Raw genomic sequence first — 13,080 nt, 5'->3', positions numbered from 1 at the left:
AGTGCACTAAAGAGTTTTTTAACCACCCACATGAATCCAGCACATATGCTCATGTTCACAAAGGTCTGAAGGAGCAACTGTCTGAGGGGGATATTACAGTAAATACAAGTTAGCTCTGTCTGTATAGAGCTAGAATTGTGTCTTTATTACATGCGTGAAAATAAATGATCTGAGAGAAAAAAAAAGCTGGAGAGAAAAAGTTATCACACTGATAGCAAAAAAATATTTGATGAGAGAAAAAAGAATATTTGAGAGAAAAAGTTTTCATGCCAATAGCAAAAAAGTAAATATAGCTGCGAGGAGCGACCCTAACCCTTACCCCTTACCTAAAGGCACCGGGGTGGCGGTGGCACCGGCTTGGGCCCTTCATCGCTGCTCGCAGCTATATTTATATAAATAAATATATAATATATATATATATATATATATATATATATATATATACACATTCACACACACACCTATATATATATATACACAAATGGTTTATCTAGCACCCCCCCCAACCACACACACACACACCACATCTGGCGTGTGTTTACATTATACTCATAAAGTTTGAAGCAAATCGGGTAAAAATAAGAGGGTGATTTAAAAGCATTATGAAAGTGAGACACTTCCTGCTGCCATTTGGTTATAACTTTTACTCACAATAATCACATCCATGTGATCGGCCTCTTACAATGAACACACTGCTGAAGTTTCATCAAGATAAATTAATGTATAAAGGAGTTATAACACTTCCTGTTTCCATTATTCACCATAAATTCGTTACCTCGCCACGGCCAAACCGTTCGAAATATCAAAAATCCCCTGGCACTTTTTCACAATGAGGAAATGATTGTGAGATAGTGCACAAAATAGTTTTTTAACCACCCACATGAATCCAGCACATATGCTCGTGTTCACAAAGGTCTGAAGGAGCAACTGTCTGAGGGGGATATTACAGTAAATACAAGTTAGCTCTGTCTGTATAGAGCTAGAATTGTGTCTTTATTACATGCGAGAAAATAAATGATCAGAGAGAAAGAAAAAGTTTGAGAGAAAAAGTTATCACACTGATAGCAAAAAAGTATTTCATGAGAGAAAAAAGAATATTTGAGAGAAAAAGTTTTCATACCAATAGCAAGAAAGGAAATATATCTGCGAGCAGCGACCGTTACCCCCTACGCAGCTATATTTATATATATAAAAATATATATACTGTATATATATATATATATATATATATATATATAAAAATATACATTCACACATATATATATATACATCGTTTTATATATATATATATATATATATATATATACAAATGGTTTATCTAGCTCCCCCCCCCCCACACACACACACTACATCTGGCGTGTGTTTACATTATACACATAAAGTTTGAAGCAAATCGGGTAAAAATAAGAGGGTGATTTCAAAGCATTTTGAAAGTGAGACACTTCCTGGTGCCAGTTGGTGGCGCTATAACTTTGACTCACAATAGTCACTTCCATGTGATCGGCCTCTTACAATGAACACACTGCTGAAGTTTCATCAAGATCAATTAATGTATAAAGAAGTTATAACACACTTCCTGTTTCCATTATTCGCCATAAATTCGTTTCCTCGCCACGGCCAAACCGTTCGAGATATCAAAAATCCCCTGGCACTTTTTCATCCTCAATGTCTTGACTTCATGCACACCGAGTTTGGTGACGATCGGGTGAATTCCCTAGGAGAAGTGTTTCAAATTCCTGACCATGCATTTCCAAACAACCCTAGATAGCCGACTTCCTGTTGGGTTGGCGTAAAACTTAGAGCGCGAAAGTTGTTTGGCCCGATGACATCTATATGTGTACCGAGTTTCAGATTATTACATGCAAGCGTATTTGATATATTCATGAATATGAGTGCTATTTTTTAATGTTTAATCTTCAATGATAGTGAACTTGCTCAGCCAGCTACCCATCGAGTTGTGTGTGTCATCATCTTACCCCAACATTGGAGTGTCCGTGCTAAACTAAGGCAGAGGCGGCATCTATCTCGGTGAACCGAACAATGATATAATGATTCAGTTCGACTCTCAAGACAACACGATGCTCACCCAACTGACCAATAGGAACGTGGCAAAATCCTGACACGAGCAAGAAATTGCATTGAGAGCAAAAAAAAAGCGTTTTGAGAGAAACACTTTTTTTTTTAGAGAAAATGTTTTCACACTGATAGCAAAAAATATATATTTGAGATTTTTTTTCAAAGTATTTTGAGAGAGATTTTTTTTCTCAGAAATAATTTTTTTATGTTCTATTTATGTTTAGTCTCAAATATTATTATTTTTTGCTATTGGTATGAAAACTTTTTATCTCAAATATTACTTTTTTTCTCATGAAATGCTTTTTTGCTATCAGTGTGATAACTTTTTTTTTCTCACACATCATTTATTTTCTCGCATGTAATAAAGACACAATTCTGCTGCTTTTATGACATGCTACATCAATTATTTCAGAAAATATTTTGTCACAGAAGCCGTCGACAGAGCTTGACTTGTATTTTTCCTTAAGGTCCTTTACTGTTGTGCAGCAAAAAGCAATTCAGAAGAGCTTAGCTATATATGACCATTTATGATTAGCCATAAGGCTCAAAGTTTAACAATTTTCTCTTACTCATACGGGTATACAACAGAGAACTAAATAGTTTCGTCAAAGTGGCACTCAAAATTACAATTTCACATTCCTAATAAATCATGCGCGGCTCAAAAAAGCGCAGGGACAATGGGACATTGAAGTAAGTTAAGCACAAATGTATTTTTGTATCTTTTTCCACAATATGCTTAGTCTGATTTATAACATTTGTCTCATCAAATGCGATTTGTTTGCAAATTGCACACATTTAATGACGTTAAGCATAGCCTACGTAGCTGATGTAAAAAGTAGCCTATAGCTAAAAACTATCACAAAGTTGTGAGTTTTTACTATAGCTGTATTTTTTTCTTTCTCTTTCCAGGTCTCTTTCTGCCATCATGTAGTGGATGTCTCATTGGATTTAAACTTGTTAAAACGAAATGTGTTGGTAATTATGACTTTTTCAAGTTTTTAATGGTCTGCACATTTAATAGAGGGAATTTGTGTAACTGTAGTTGTAGTCTTTCCTACTTTTATAATGTTTCCTTCTTCAATCCACTCCTCTGTCTGTCTGGTGTTTAGATGAGAATGAGTGTGCAACTTTTCCGAGTGTGTGTGGCGATCACTCCGAGTGTATCAATACACATGGAAGTTACTACTGCACCTGTGATCAAGGTTTCATAATGAGCTTCCCAACAGGACAGTGTACAGGTATTAAAGAGGATTGCGGAGTCCCTAAAGTAAACAATGAGCCCGCACACCAGAAAATGCTCCTAAGCGATTTTAATAGTTGCTCACCACGTGTAACGTTTCGGGCCCAAGCCCTTCATCAGACATAAACAAGTGGGGAGACACACCTCCATATATACAGCCATACATGGTTACATGATCAATGATAGGACCAATCAAGTGAAAAAGCAATTACATCAGAAAAGCAGATAAAAACATGTAAGAAGTATATCAACATTTATAATACAAAATAATCTAATAGAAATATATTAAGTAGCTAAGAAATGTCCTGCAATACTTAAAGCACAGCCTAAAAAGTTTTTTTGAAAAAGTATAAAGAACAATGATAGATGAGCAAGAATATAAATATATAAAGGATACCACAATGGTGTGTTACATATATCATATAGCAAGTCAGCAAAGCGATCGCACAACATTTACAAACATTTTCATTGACAGGAGTTATTTACAGGAATGGCCTCAGATCAAAGTCTTCATTCAACCCTTTTGGATCTAAAGTGTCCAGGGTATAAATCCAGAATGCTTCTCTTTTAAGTAACAGACGATTAACATCTGCTCCACAGGAGGGCTGTTTCACAAGTTCAATGCCACAATATCTGAGAGAAGAAATGTTATGACAGGCTTGTAAAAAGTGCACCGCTACGAATGTTTGCTTTTGTTCTGAGATTCTTATTTTCAGTGGCCTGGTCGTTTTACCAACATAGGCCAAGCAACACGGGCATTTAAGTAAATAATAAAAAAAAAATTGTGTTACAAGTAATCACACCTTTGTTATCATAAAGTTTTCCAGTGCATGGGTGATTGAAGGTGGTAGTTTTATGTGTGAAGTTGCATTGAGTGCAGTGGCCACATCTGTAATTCCCAAAGGGAATAGACTGCAAAAAATGTGGTGGAGTCAATGGTGGAAGATGAGCTCTCACCAACATATTTTTGAGATTAGGTGCTCTTTTGTACACAATGCGGGGTGATGTAGTAAAGCATTTAAGGGCTGGATCAGAGTCAATAATGTGCCAATGTTTTTTAACGATGGATTCGAACTCTCTGCCAAGAGGTGAATATTCGACAATACAGTTAACTCTAGACTCAGAAGTTCTGGGTCTGGTGTTGCTGAGACAGTCAATTTGCGATGTATTTTCAAAACGATTACCTGCTTGGGTAATCCATTCATGTTTGTATTGTCTCTGTTGAAAAGGTTTTTCCAAATCAACTGCTTGGGCTTGGAAATCACTATCAGAACTACAGATCAGGCGAATGCGACTAAACTGAGACAAAGGCAGACTCCTCTTGAGTGGAATGGGATGAAAAGATTGTCCATGAAGAGTAGAATTTCTGTCAGTGCTTTTTCTGTATAAGTTAGATCCTAGTCTATTCAAGTCTCTGTAAACAAGAATTTCTAAAAAGTTCATCCTGTGCTTGTCATAATCCATTGTAAATTTCAAATCGCTACTATTAGCGTTGATAAAATCATGGAACTCTTTTAACTGAGTCTCAGAGCCCGTCCAAATGAAACAAATATCATCTATATACCTCCTCCAGTTGGAAATTGAGGTTGGAATGGGTTGCATTGTTGATTCAGGATGATTTCCTTTTCAAGAAGTCCGCAGTATAGGGATGCAAAACTTGGGGCCATTTTAGCTCCCATACTCGTGCCTGACACCTGGAGGTAAAATTCAGAGCCAGAAAGAAAATAGTTGGATGTAAGAACAATTTCAATGAGGTCCACAATACAGGAAGTGCTTGGGGTGCATCTGGAGCGCTGATTTAAAAAGAATTCTACTGCTTTTAGACCCCCTTCAAACCTTGGTGTAAAGAGACTCAATGTCCATAGTCACCAGGAAACAATGTTCATCTGATAATTGGATAGATTGAATCATATTAATGAATTCCATTGAGTCTTTTACATAGGATGGAAGAGAAGTGATGAGTGGTTGGAGAAAATGATCCATGAATGCTGCAATTTTCTCTGTTAGAGACCCGATGGCTGACACGATGGGCCGTCCTGGGGGTAGATTTGTATAGGTTTTATGGATTTTGGGGAGAGTATACAAAACTGGAGTGACAGGAAAGTCTACTACCATGAAAGCATGTTCTAGTTTTGTTATTTCTCCAATTTGTAGGAGGGAATCTAACTTCTTTCTAATACGCTGTTTGAACTCCTGTGTGGGATTACGATTGAGTTTAGTATAAAAAATCGTATTGCTCAGCTGTCTCTGAATTTCCCCATCATATGCTGTCCGGTCCATGATGACAATGGCATCACCCTTATCTGCGCTTTGGATCACCACTGACTTATCGTTTTTTATAGAGTTCAGTTCTATCCTCTGATCCTTAGACAGGTTATTGGCTACCTTATAATCCCTCTTTTTGCCTAATAGGAGGGAAACATCCTTCTCCACAAGTCTGCAATAAGTATCTATTCATGCATTTCTTTTATGAGGGGGAATAAAGGTGCTTTTACCTCTAAAAGGAGTCCTTGGTCCAGCAGGAAGCCTGGAGCTTAAGTCACTCTCCCATTCTAACGCAACGGGTAAGTCATCTGGGTCCTCAGTACCTTCCATCACATTGCCAGTAGAGTTAGAAGTAAACTCATTATGGTTACTGAAAAATTCCCTAAGTCTCAACGTTCAAAAAAACGTATGAAAGTCTACAATTGTATCAAAATCTCGACAATGTGTAGTGGGAACAAAAGAGAGCCCTTTACTTAAGGCAGTCAAGCAAGTGTCAGATAGTGATTTACTCGATAAATTAATCACATTTTGTACCTGTTCTGTTTCTGTGTCTGGCGAGTCCAATATGGCTCTCTGACTGGAGGCGCTCTTCCCTCGCCTGCATTTTTTTCTTGCTCCTGTATATGGAGGTTTCGGTTTGTTTCGTCTCACGTTGCCTAAAAAAGGGCCACTTGTCTGAGAGTAGGCGCTAGACTCTGAGTCGTATTCCAGGTCCATTGATGACTGGTGTGGACTATCCTTCCGGATGTTGCATCTTGTGTATTTACCGCGTGCATTGCCGCGTTCTGGCCTGGATCCACAGCTTCTCCATGGAAGTGGGTTTCTCCATTGATAGATTCTCCCACTATCGTAATCAGCAGCGTCTCTCTCAAATTTATTTTTCTTTGAAGCCGTGATTTCTTTTACCAGCTCATTTTTATGATATTCACACTCGTCAAGGAGCTGTTTGCATTTATTGGGGTCTGTGTGCTCACTCTCTAGTTGTTGTTTGACTGTAGATATTTCCTCGCGCACTATCGCTAAATTGGCAGACGCTTCCTGTATAGTTAGAGCCATTAGGTCAAAAGAACATTTATTGAGTGATATTTCGCTCCAGCGATCGCAGAATTTATCCTTATCTTTACTGATAATAGGACCTTTATTGATCCTGAGACCCCTAGGGATTCTCTTTGCCCGCATATAATCGCTGAGCGTAACAGCATGTAGGTACAAGCGTGTCTCTCTTTCTTGTAATCTTTCCAGAGTTCTGGACGACACTCCAGCGGATTCTCTTGTTGAGCCGCTAAAAAGTGAGTCTTAAAAGATGATTTGTGAGTAATCTTCTCGAGAGAACTCAAAAGTTGCAGAAGCATTCGAATGCATTGTCTAGATTGTATAAGTGAGCTGCACCAATGTGGTTGCTTGAATTCAGGAGTCAAAAAGAGGAGTGCTGTGCCGATCAAAATTCATGTAATAGAGTTCAAAGGGTGCAGCACACACATCCAGAACAATAAAACTGGGTGCTGGGCAGACAGGTAGTTGCAAAAGTAAATTGATTGAGGAGTAGATTGATTGCAAAAGTAGATTGAGGAGTCCACCTTGTACATTAATTATTAATTTAGCAGAAATTCCTAAATGACTTACAAAACAACGTAAAAGCATTTTATCATAAAAGAAACAATTGCAGTTCATCATTTTGGCTTTATGTCTTTGCTTAAATTATAATTATATCATTTGTTCTAAAACAATAATTCATGCCAACTGCACTTTCTTTCCTGTCAGATATAAACAACGGACCCACTGATACATTTTCTGGCTCTGGTGATGTGGAGTTTGAGAGCCCAACAGACGATTGGAGCGATGATGATATGTACATAGATATCTCACCTGGTATGGACTTTCAGACCACAACTGATATGTTTAAGATCTCACCTAATACAGACTTCCAGAAGATCTCACCTAATACAGACTTTCAGACCACAACTGCTATGTTTAAGATCTCACCTAATACAGACTTTCAGAAGATCTCACCTAATACACACTTTCAGACCACAACTGATATGTTTGTTACGATCTCACCTAATACAGACTTTCAGAAGATCTCAACTAATACAGACTTTCAAAAGATCTCACCTAATACAGACTTTCAGACCACAACTGATATGTTTAAGATCTCACCTAATACAGACTTTCAGAAGATCTCACCTAATACAGACTTTCAGATCACAACTGATATGTTTAAGATCTCACCTTATACAGACTTTCAGACTGCAACTGTTATATTTAAGATCTCACCTAATACAGACTTTCAGAAGATCTCACCTAATACAGACGAAGATCTCACCTAATACAAACTTTCAGACCACAACTGATATAAGATTAAGATCTCACCTAATACAGACGTTCAGAAGATCTCACCTATACAGACTTTCAGAAGATCTCACCTAATACAGACTTTCAGAAGATCTCACCTAATACAGACTTTCAGACCGCAACTGATATGTTTAAGATCTCACCTAATACAGACTTTCCCGATAAATATCATGATAAGATGGTGTATAACATCGTATCTAAAACGAATATGAAAATGATACATCATACTCTGAAACGTCCTGTGAAATCTGTGCTTGCAAAGTCCGTGCATGAAATATGTTCTGGACAATCCTCTTGTTTGTTAACCATCTTAAGTCTGAATCAGGCTTCAATTGGTTTGAAATTGACGCCATCCTTAATATTTACACCTGAGGAGATGAAATTTTCATTTATTGGTAAGGGGCGTGACATTTCCCGAACAAGCTCTGTCCAGCTAACCAATCACAGCACACTGGGTCAGCTAACCAATCACAGCACACTGGCTCAGCTAACCAATCACAGCACACTGGGCCAGCTAACCAATCACAGCACACTGGGTCAACTAACCAATCACAGCACACTGGGTCAGCTAACCAATCACAGCACACTGGGTCAGCTAACCAATCACTGTACACCTGTTCAGCTACACTGTAAAAAATATTTTAGCAATTTAGTTATTTCAACTTATTTTTTTGAGTAGAGATAACTAGATTGTCCAGACAACAAGAAATGTTAAGTTTTCTTGTCCTCAACTAGACTGAAAGTTGAATGAACAAGTAAAATTGTTATTTTAACTCAAAAATGTATGTTTAAACAACTGCACTAGATTTTCTGTTGAATTAACAAGTATACTTGTTATTTTAACTTATAAATGTAAGTTGAAACAACTGCACTACATTTTCTGCAGGTTTTACTTCAATTATTCTCTAATGCATTGATAGTAAACTAAACTTAATTCATCTATCTTGCTGTCTGGTAGACTGCATGGTCTTAAAACCTAAACTTCAACCTTTTAAAACCGCTTCAAACATAAATCTTCAACTTCAACAATGTTTTTACAATTATGAGCACAGATTCATTAAATTACACAAAAAATAATTCCTTACACGTGTCTTCAGAAGAAGTAGACTGATACAGAGTAAGTGTGACATATTATATTGTGAAAGTGATTGTTGTGAGTTTTTAGTTCGTAATAAGCGTTTTATAGTCTTGTGTTAACAAATAATATAATAATAAATCATACATTAAAATTCATAAGTGCAAATGAACATTAGTAAAAGGATTTTTTTCAGAATTATTCACAGCAAAAACTCCAGTGTTAAATGAACTCTCCTGGGAGTTTATATGGCTTGTTAAAGTTGGGAGTGTTAAAGTTAAAGAGCTAATTAAGTGATTCATTGAGTGATGATTGACCATTATTGAAGACACCTGATGTTAACAAGCAGAATCACTAAAGGAGAAAATCTAATTTTTAAAGCCACCATTATGGTGATTAATGTTTGCTTTAGTTGGTCTTGTGACCCTTAAACTGTTAACATTATATTTTGTTTCGGCTGTTGTATTTGAGTTATAACTGCCAGATAATCAAAGAAAAAAGGTGATCTGACGGTGTTGGTTATGTTTTGACATAATCATTACTTGACATGCATCACAAAGCTCATTTAAAGCCTTATCTCTGACTTTAAATGTATAATGTTGATTACAACATCACAGTGATTCTACAGTAGATCTAGAAATGTCTAAATAATCCAAAGGATTTCTTAAAAGTTGTTCTGATAAAAAAAAAAAAATTGGCACAGACATAAATAATCAGTGTATGAATCTCAACAATGGTGACAAACAGAATATTCAATTAGGAATAGGATATTACTAAGACATTTCAGATCCTAATTTATTCATACCGCAATACATGATGGGAGCCATGAATGAGATTTGATTGGTGGCACCCAGATTGCACTGCAACATGCTTTATAATTGTCACCATTTTTGAGATTCACAGGCTGATTATTGATGTCAGTGTATCTAAATAAAATCATTTTTCAGAGTGTTTTGATCGGAAAAACTTGTAAGAAATATTTTGGACTATATTAAAAAGCGTGTATATCGTTTGCTATAGAATCACTAAAAAACTCTCAAGTAATGACTATGTTAAAACATAATCAACACCATCACCTTTTCTCTTTGATAATCTGGCAGTTATAACTCCGATACATTTAACAAACAAAATTTAATGTTAACAGTTTAAGGGTCACGAGCCCAATTAAAGCAAACACTGATCGCCATAATGGTGGCTAAAATTTTGATTTTCATAACACCACTTTAGTTGGCCAAACTTATTGGATGTAGTTTAGAAAACTTAACTTTAGTTGGCCAAACTTAGATTCAAAGTTTACTTAACTAAATTAAATCAGTTCATTGTACTTTATAATTTGTCAGGTAAACCTTTCCAAATTTGTCAGGTACACTTTTCAAAATAAGTTAGTTAAACTCAAAAAAACATGCAAAAAGATAACACAAAATAATGACTTAAGTCAACAAACATTTTTTTTTACAGTGTAACCATTCACAGCACACTGGTTCAGCTAACCAATCACAGCACACTGGGTCAGCTAACCAATCACAGCACACTGGGTCAACTAACCAATCACAGCACACTGGGTCAGCTAACCAATCACAGCACACTGGGTCAGCTAACCAATCACAGCACACTGGGCCAGCTAACCAATCACAGCACACTAGGTCAGCTAACCAATCACAGCACACTGGGTCAGCTAACCGATCACTGTACACTGGTTCAGCTAATCAATCACAGCACACTGGTTCAGCTAACCAATCACAGGACACTGGGTCAACTAACCAATCACAGCACACTGGGCCAGCTAACCAATCACAGCACACTGGGCCAGCTAACCAATCACAGAATACTGGGCCAGCTAACCAATCACAGCACACTGGGCCAGCTAACCAATCACAGAACACTAAGTCAGCTAACCAATCACAGAACACTGGGTCAACTAACCAATTACAGCACCCTGGGCCAGCTAATGAATAGCCGCGTTTCCACTGCCGGGCCAAGGCCGAGCCGTGCTAGTGCGTGCCAGGGCCAGTCGCGTTTCCACTGTCACTTCCAGTGCTTGAGCGGGGCTTACTTGGGGCCAACGGCCAGGATTTCTGGCCCGTCGAATATATCGCGCAAAATTATCGCTGCTCGAAATGGAGAATCACCTGTACTGGTCTGTCGAGGATACCAAAGCTCCTTTGAGCATTTGGGCAAAAGAAAGAGTACAACGTCAATTTGACGGCGTGTGCAGAAACGAGGATGTTATCAAGTACAGTATTTATTAATATTTACTAACCCATTTATTAATACATTACACTCCAATGTTTTAATTGTTAAAATCAGTTCTCGCACTGTGAACAAACTAACAAACCAACAGCTGATTTTTTTGAAAATCTAGTGTTAACAAAGTTAAACAAATACAGTAACAAATGTATTGCTAATGTTTCGTTCATGTTAACCCATACATTACATACTTTACTTTCTTGCAAAGTGGTACTGTAAACATTACTTCCCTAATTATGCGAAATGTAAATGCATATATTCATAATCATGGGTATAAATAGATGTATTAAACGAAGAATACAATGACAGTTTAACATTAACACCTAACTTTATTTTTATTAATATAGCAAGCAAGATATGATAAGCTAGCAAAATATTTGTGTCTTTTCAGCAGATAGTAAAGTTAGTGAAAAGCTCATAAAAACAACTCCGTGCAATATGATTTGAAGTTATGCTCACATCGACTACAAGATAAGAATTAACTATACTATAAAATAAAATATTTAACATTTCCATCCATTGCTGGCGACTCTGCATTCGCTGTAACCGAATCGCACGTCGTTGGATCGCCAACATAAGCTTTCGCCGTTGTCGCCACTGAACCTCCATCTTCTTATCTTGGCTTTGCTGCCTCACCTTCCACCAAGCAAATACCAAAAAGAGCAAACAAACAGACGTTTCCGTCCTCTCCATCTCGATCGTCGTGTGATTTTAGCAAGCTAGTGTGTCCTGCCTGAATGAACTTCATAATTCCCGCTGAAATGGGTGGGGTTGTATGACGTTCGATCCAGGAAGGCGTGTTAAGGGCGGGGTTTATGGCAGAGCTGCGGGGCACCGCAAGCCCGGTGCTTGAGGCCCGAGGCCAGTGGCCCGGCTCGACTCGCTGTTAGCCCTGGCCTGGCCCTGGCCCGACAGTGGAAATGTGGCTAATCACAGCACACTGGGCCAGCTAACCAATCACAGCACACTGGGCCAGCTAACCAATCACAGCACACTGGGCCAGCTAACCAATCACAGCACACTGGGCCAGCTAACCAATCACAGCACACTGGGCCAGCTAACCAATCACAGAACACTGAGTCAGCTAACCAATCACAGCACACTGGGCCAGCTAACCAATCACAGCACACTGAGTCAGCTAACCAATCACAGCACACTGGGCCAGCTAACCAATTACAGCACACTGGGTCAGCTAACCAATCACAGCACATTTCGTGTTTCGGAAGGAGGGGCTTTATCGAAACAGGAACTAAAGACACATTCAAGTCAGACTAGGGAGAGAGGTGCTGTAATCATGTAAAATTTATAAAACATAATGTGTTTTTTTTAACAATCAAACATTAAAAGCATATTCTAGTACCCCCCCCCCCCCCCAAAAAAAAATCAAGACTTCATAAAAGGGCATAATAAGACCACTTTAAAATGACAATTTGAATATTATTAATATTCTAATAACGTTCTCTCACCCATCTTTTCTCTCTCTCTCTCTCTCTCAGACATCGATGAGTGTAAAGATCCAGATGTTTGCGGCACAAACGCAGATTGCAAAAATCATCCAGGCAGCTTCATCTGCGAATGTCACCCGGGTTACAGTAACTACGGCAACAACCAGTCAAAATGCATCGGTGAGAATTACAGCAGGTTCTGTTCATTATGCAGAGAATCTTGTAGAAGTTAATTAGTGCACTGTAGTCTTTTTATTTATTTTGATCTTTGCTGTTGTTATGCACAGAATTGGACTGTGATCAGTTTAAACCTCAGCCTGATGCTGAACACACACAGAAGAAGGTAGAGTGTGTACTTCTGTTTATTATGATTGTTATAA

The 13,080-nt window shown here is 37.9% G+C and overlaps 1 protein-coding gene across 1 annotated transcript in view; it reads left to right on the top strand.

Annotated features, from left to right (window-relative positions):
* LOC143706070 (adhesion G protein-coupled receptor E3-like) overlaps window positions 1–13,080 on the top strand; it is a 37,216-nt gene that overhangs the window by 3,414 nt on the left and 20,722 nt on the right. Inside the window, exons 2-7 of the mRNA XM_077197622.1 lie at window positions 2,986–3,051; window positions 3,186–3,314; window positions 5,821–5,880; window positions 7,343–7,450; window positions 12,752–12,880; window positions 12,988–13,043. Of these exons, the coding sequence (XP_077053737.1) occupies window positions 2,986–3,051; window positions 3,186–3,314; window positions 5,821–5,880; window positions 7,343–7,450; window positions 12,752–12,880; window positions 12,988–13,043 (548 nt within the window). The remainder of the gene's footprint in view (window positions 1–2,985; window positions 3,052–3,185; window positions 3,315–5,820; window positions 5,881–7,342; window positions 7,451–12,751; window positions 12,881–12,987; window positions 13,044–13,080) is intronic.

This window comes from Siphateles boraxobius, unplaced genomic scaffold (assembly GCF_051911475.1).
Source record: "Siphateles boraxobius isolate OS27281-9 unplaced genomic scaffold, OSU_SipBor_1 111, whole genome shotgun sequence".
In the NCBI taxonomy this organism is placed as follows: Eukaryota; Metazoa; Chordata; class Actinopteri; order Cypriniformes; family Leuciscidae; genus Siphateles; species Siphateles boraxobius.
This window is presented reverse-complemented; position numbering and strand designations above follow the sequence as displayed.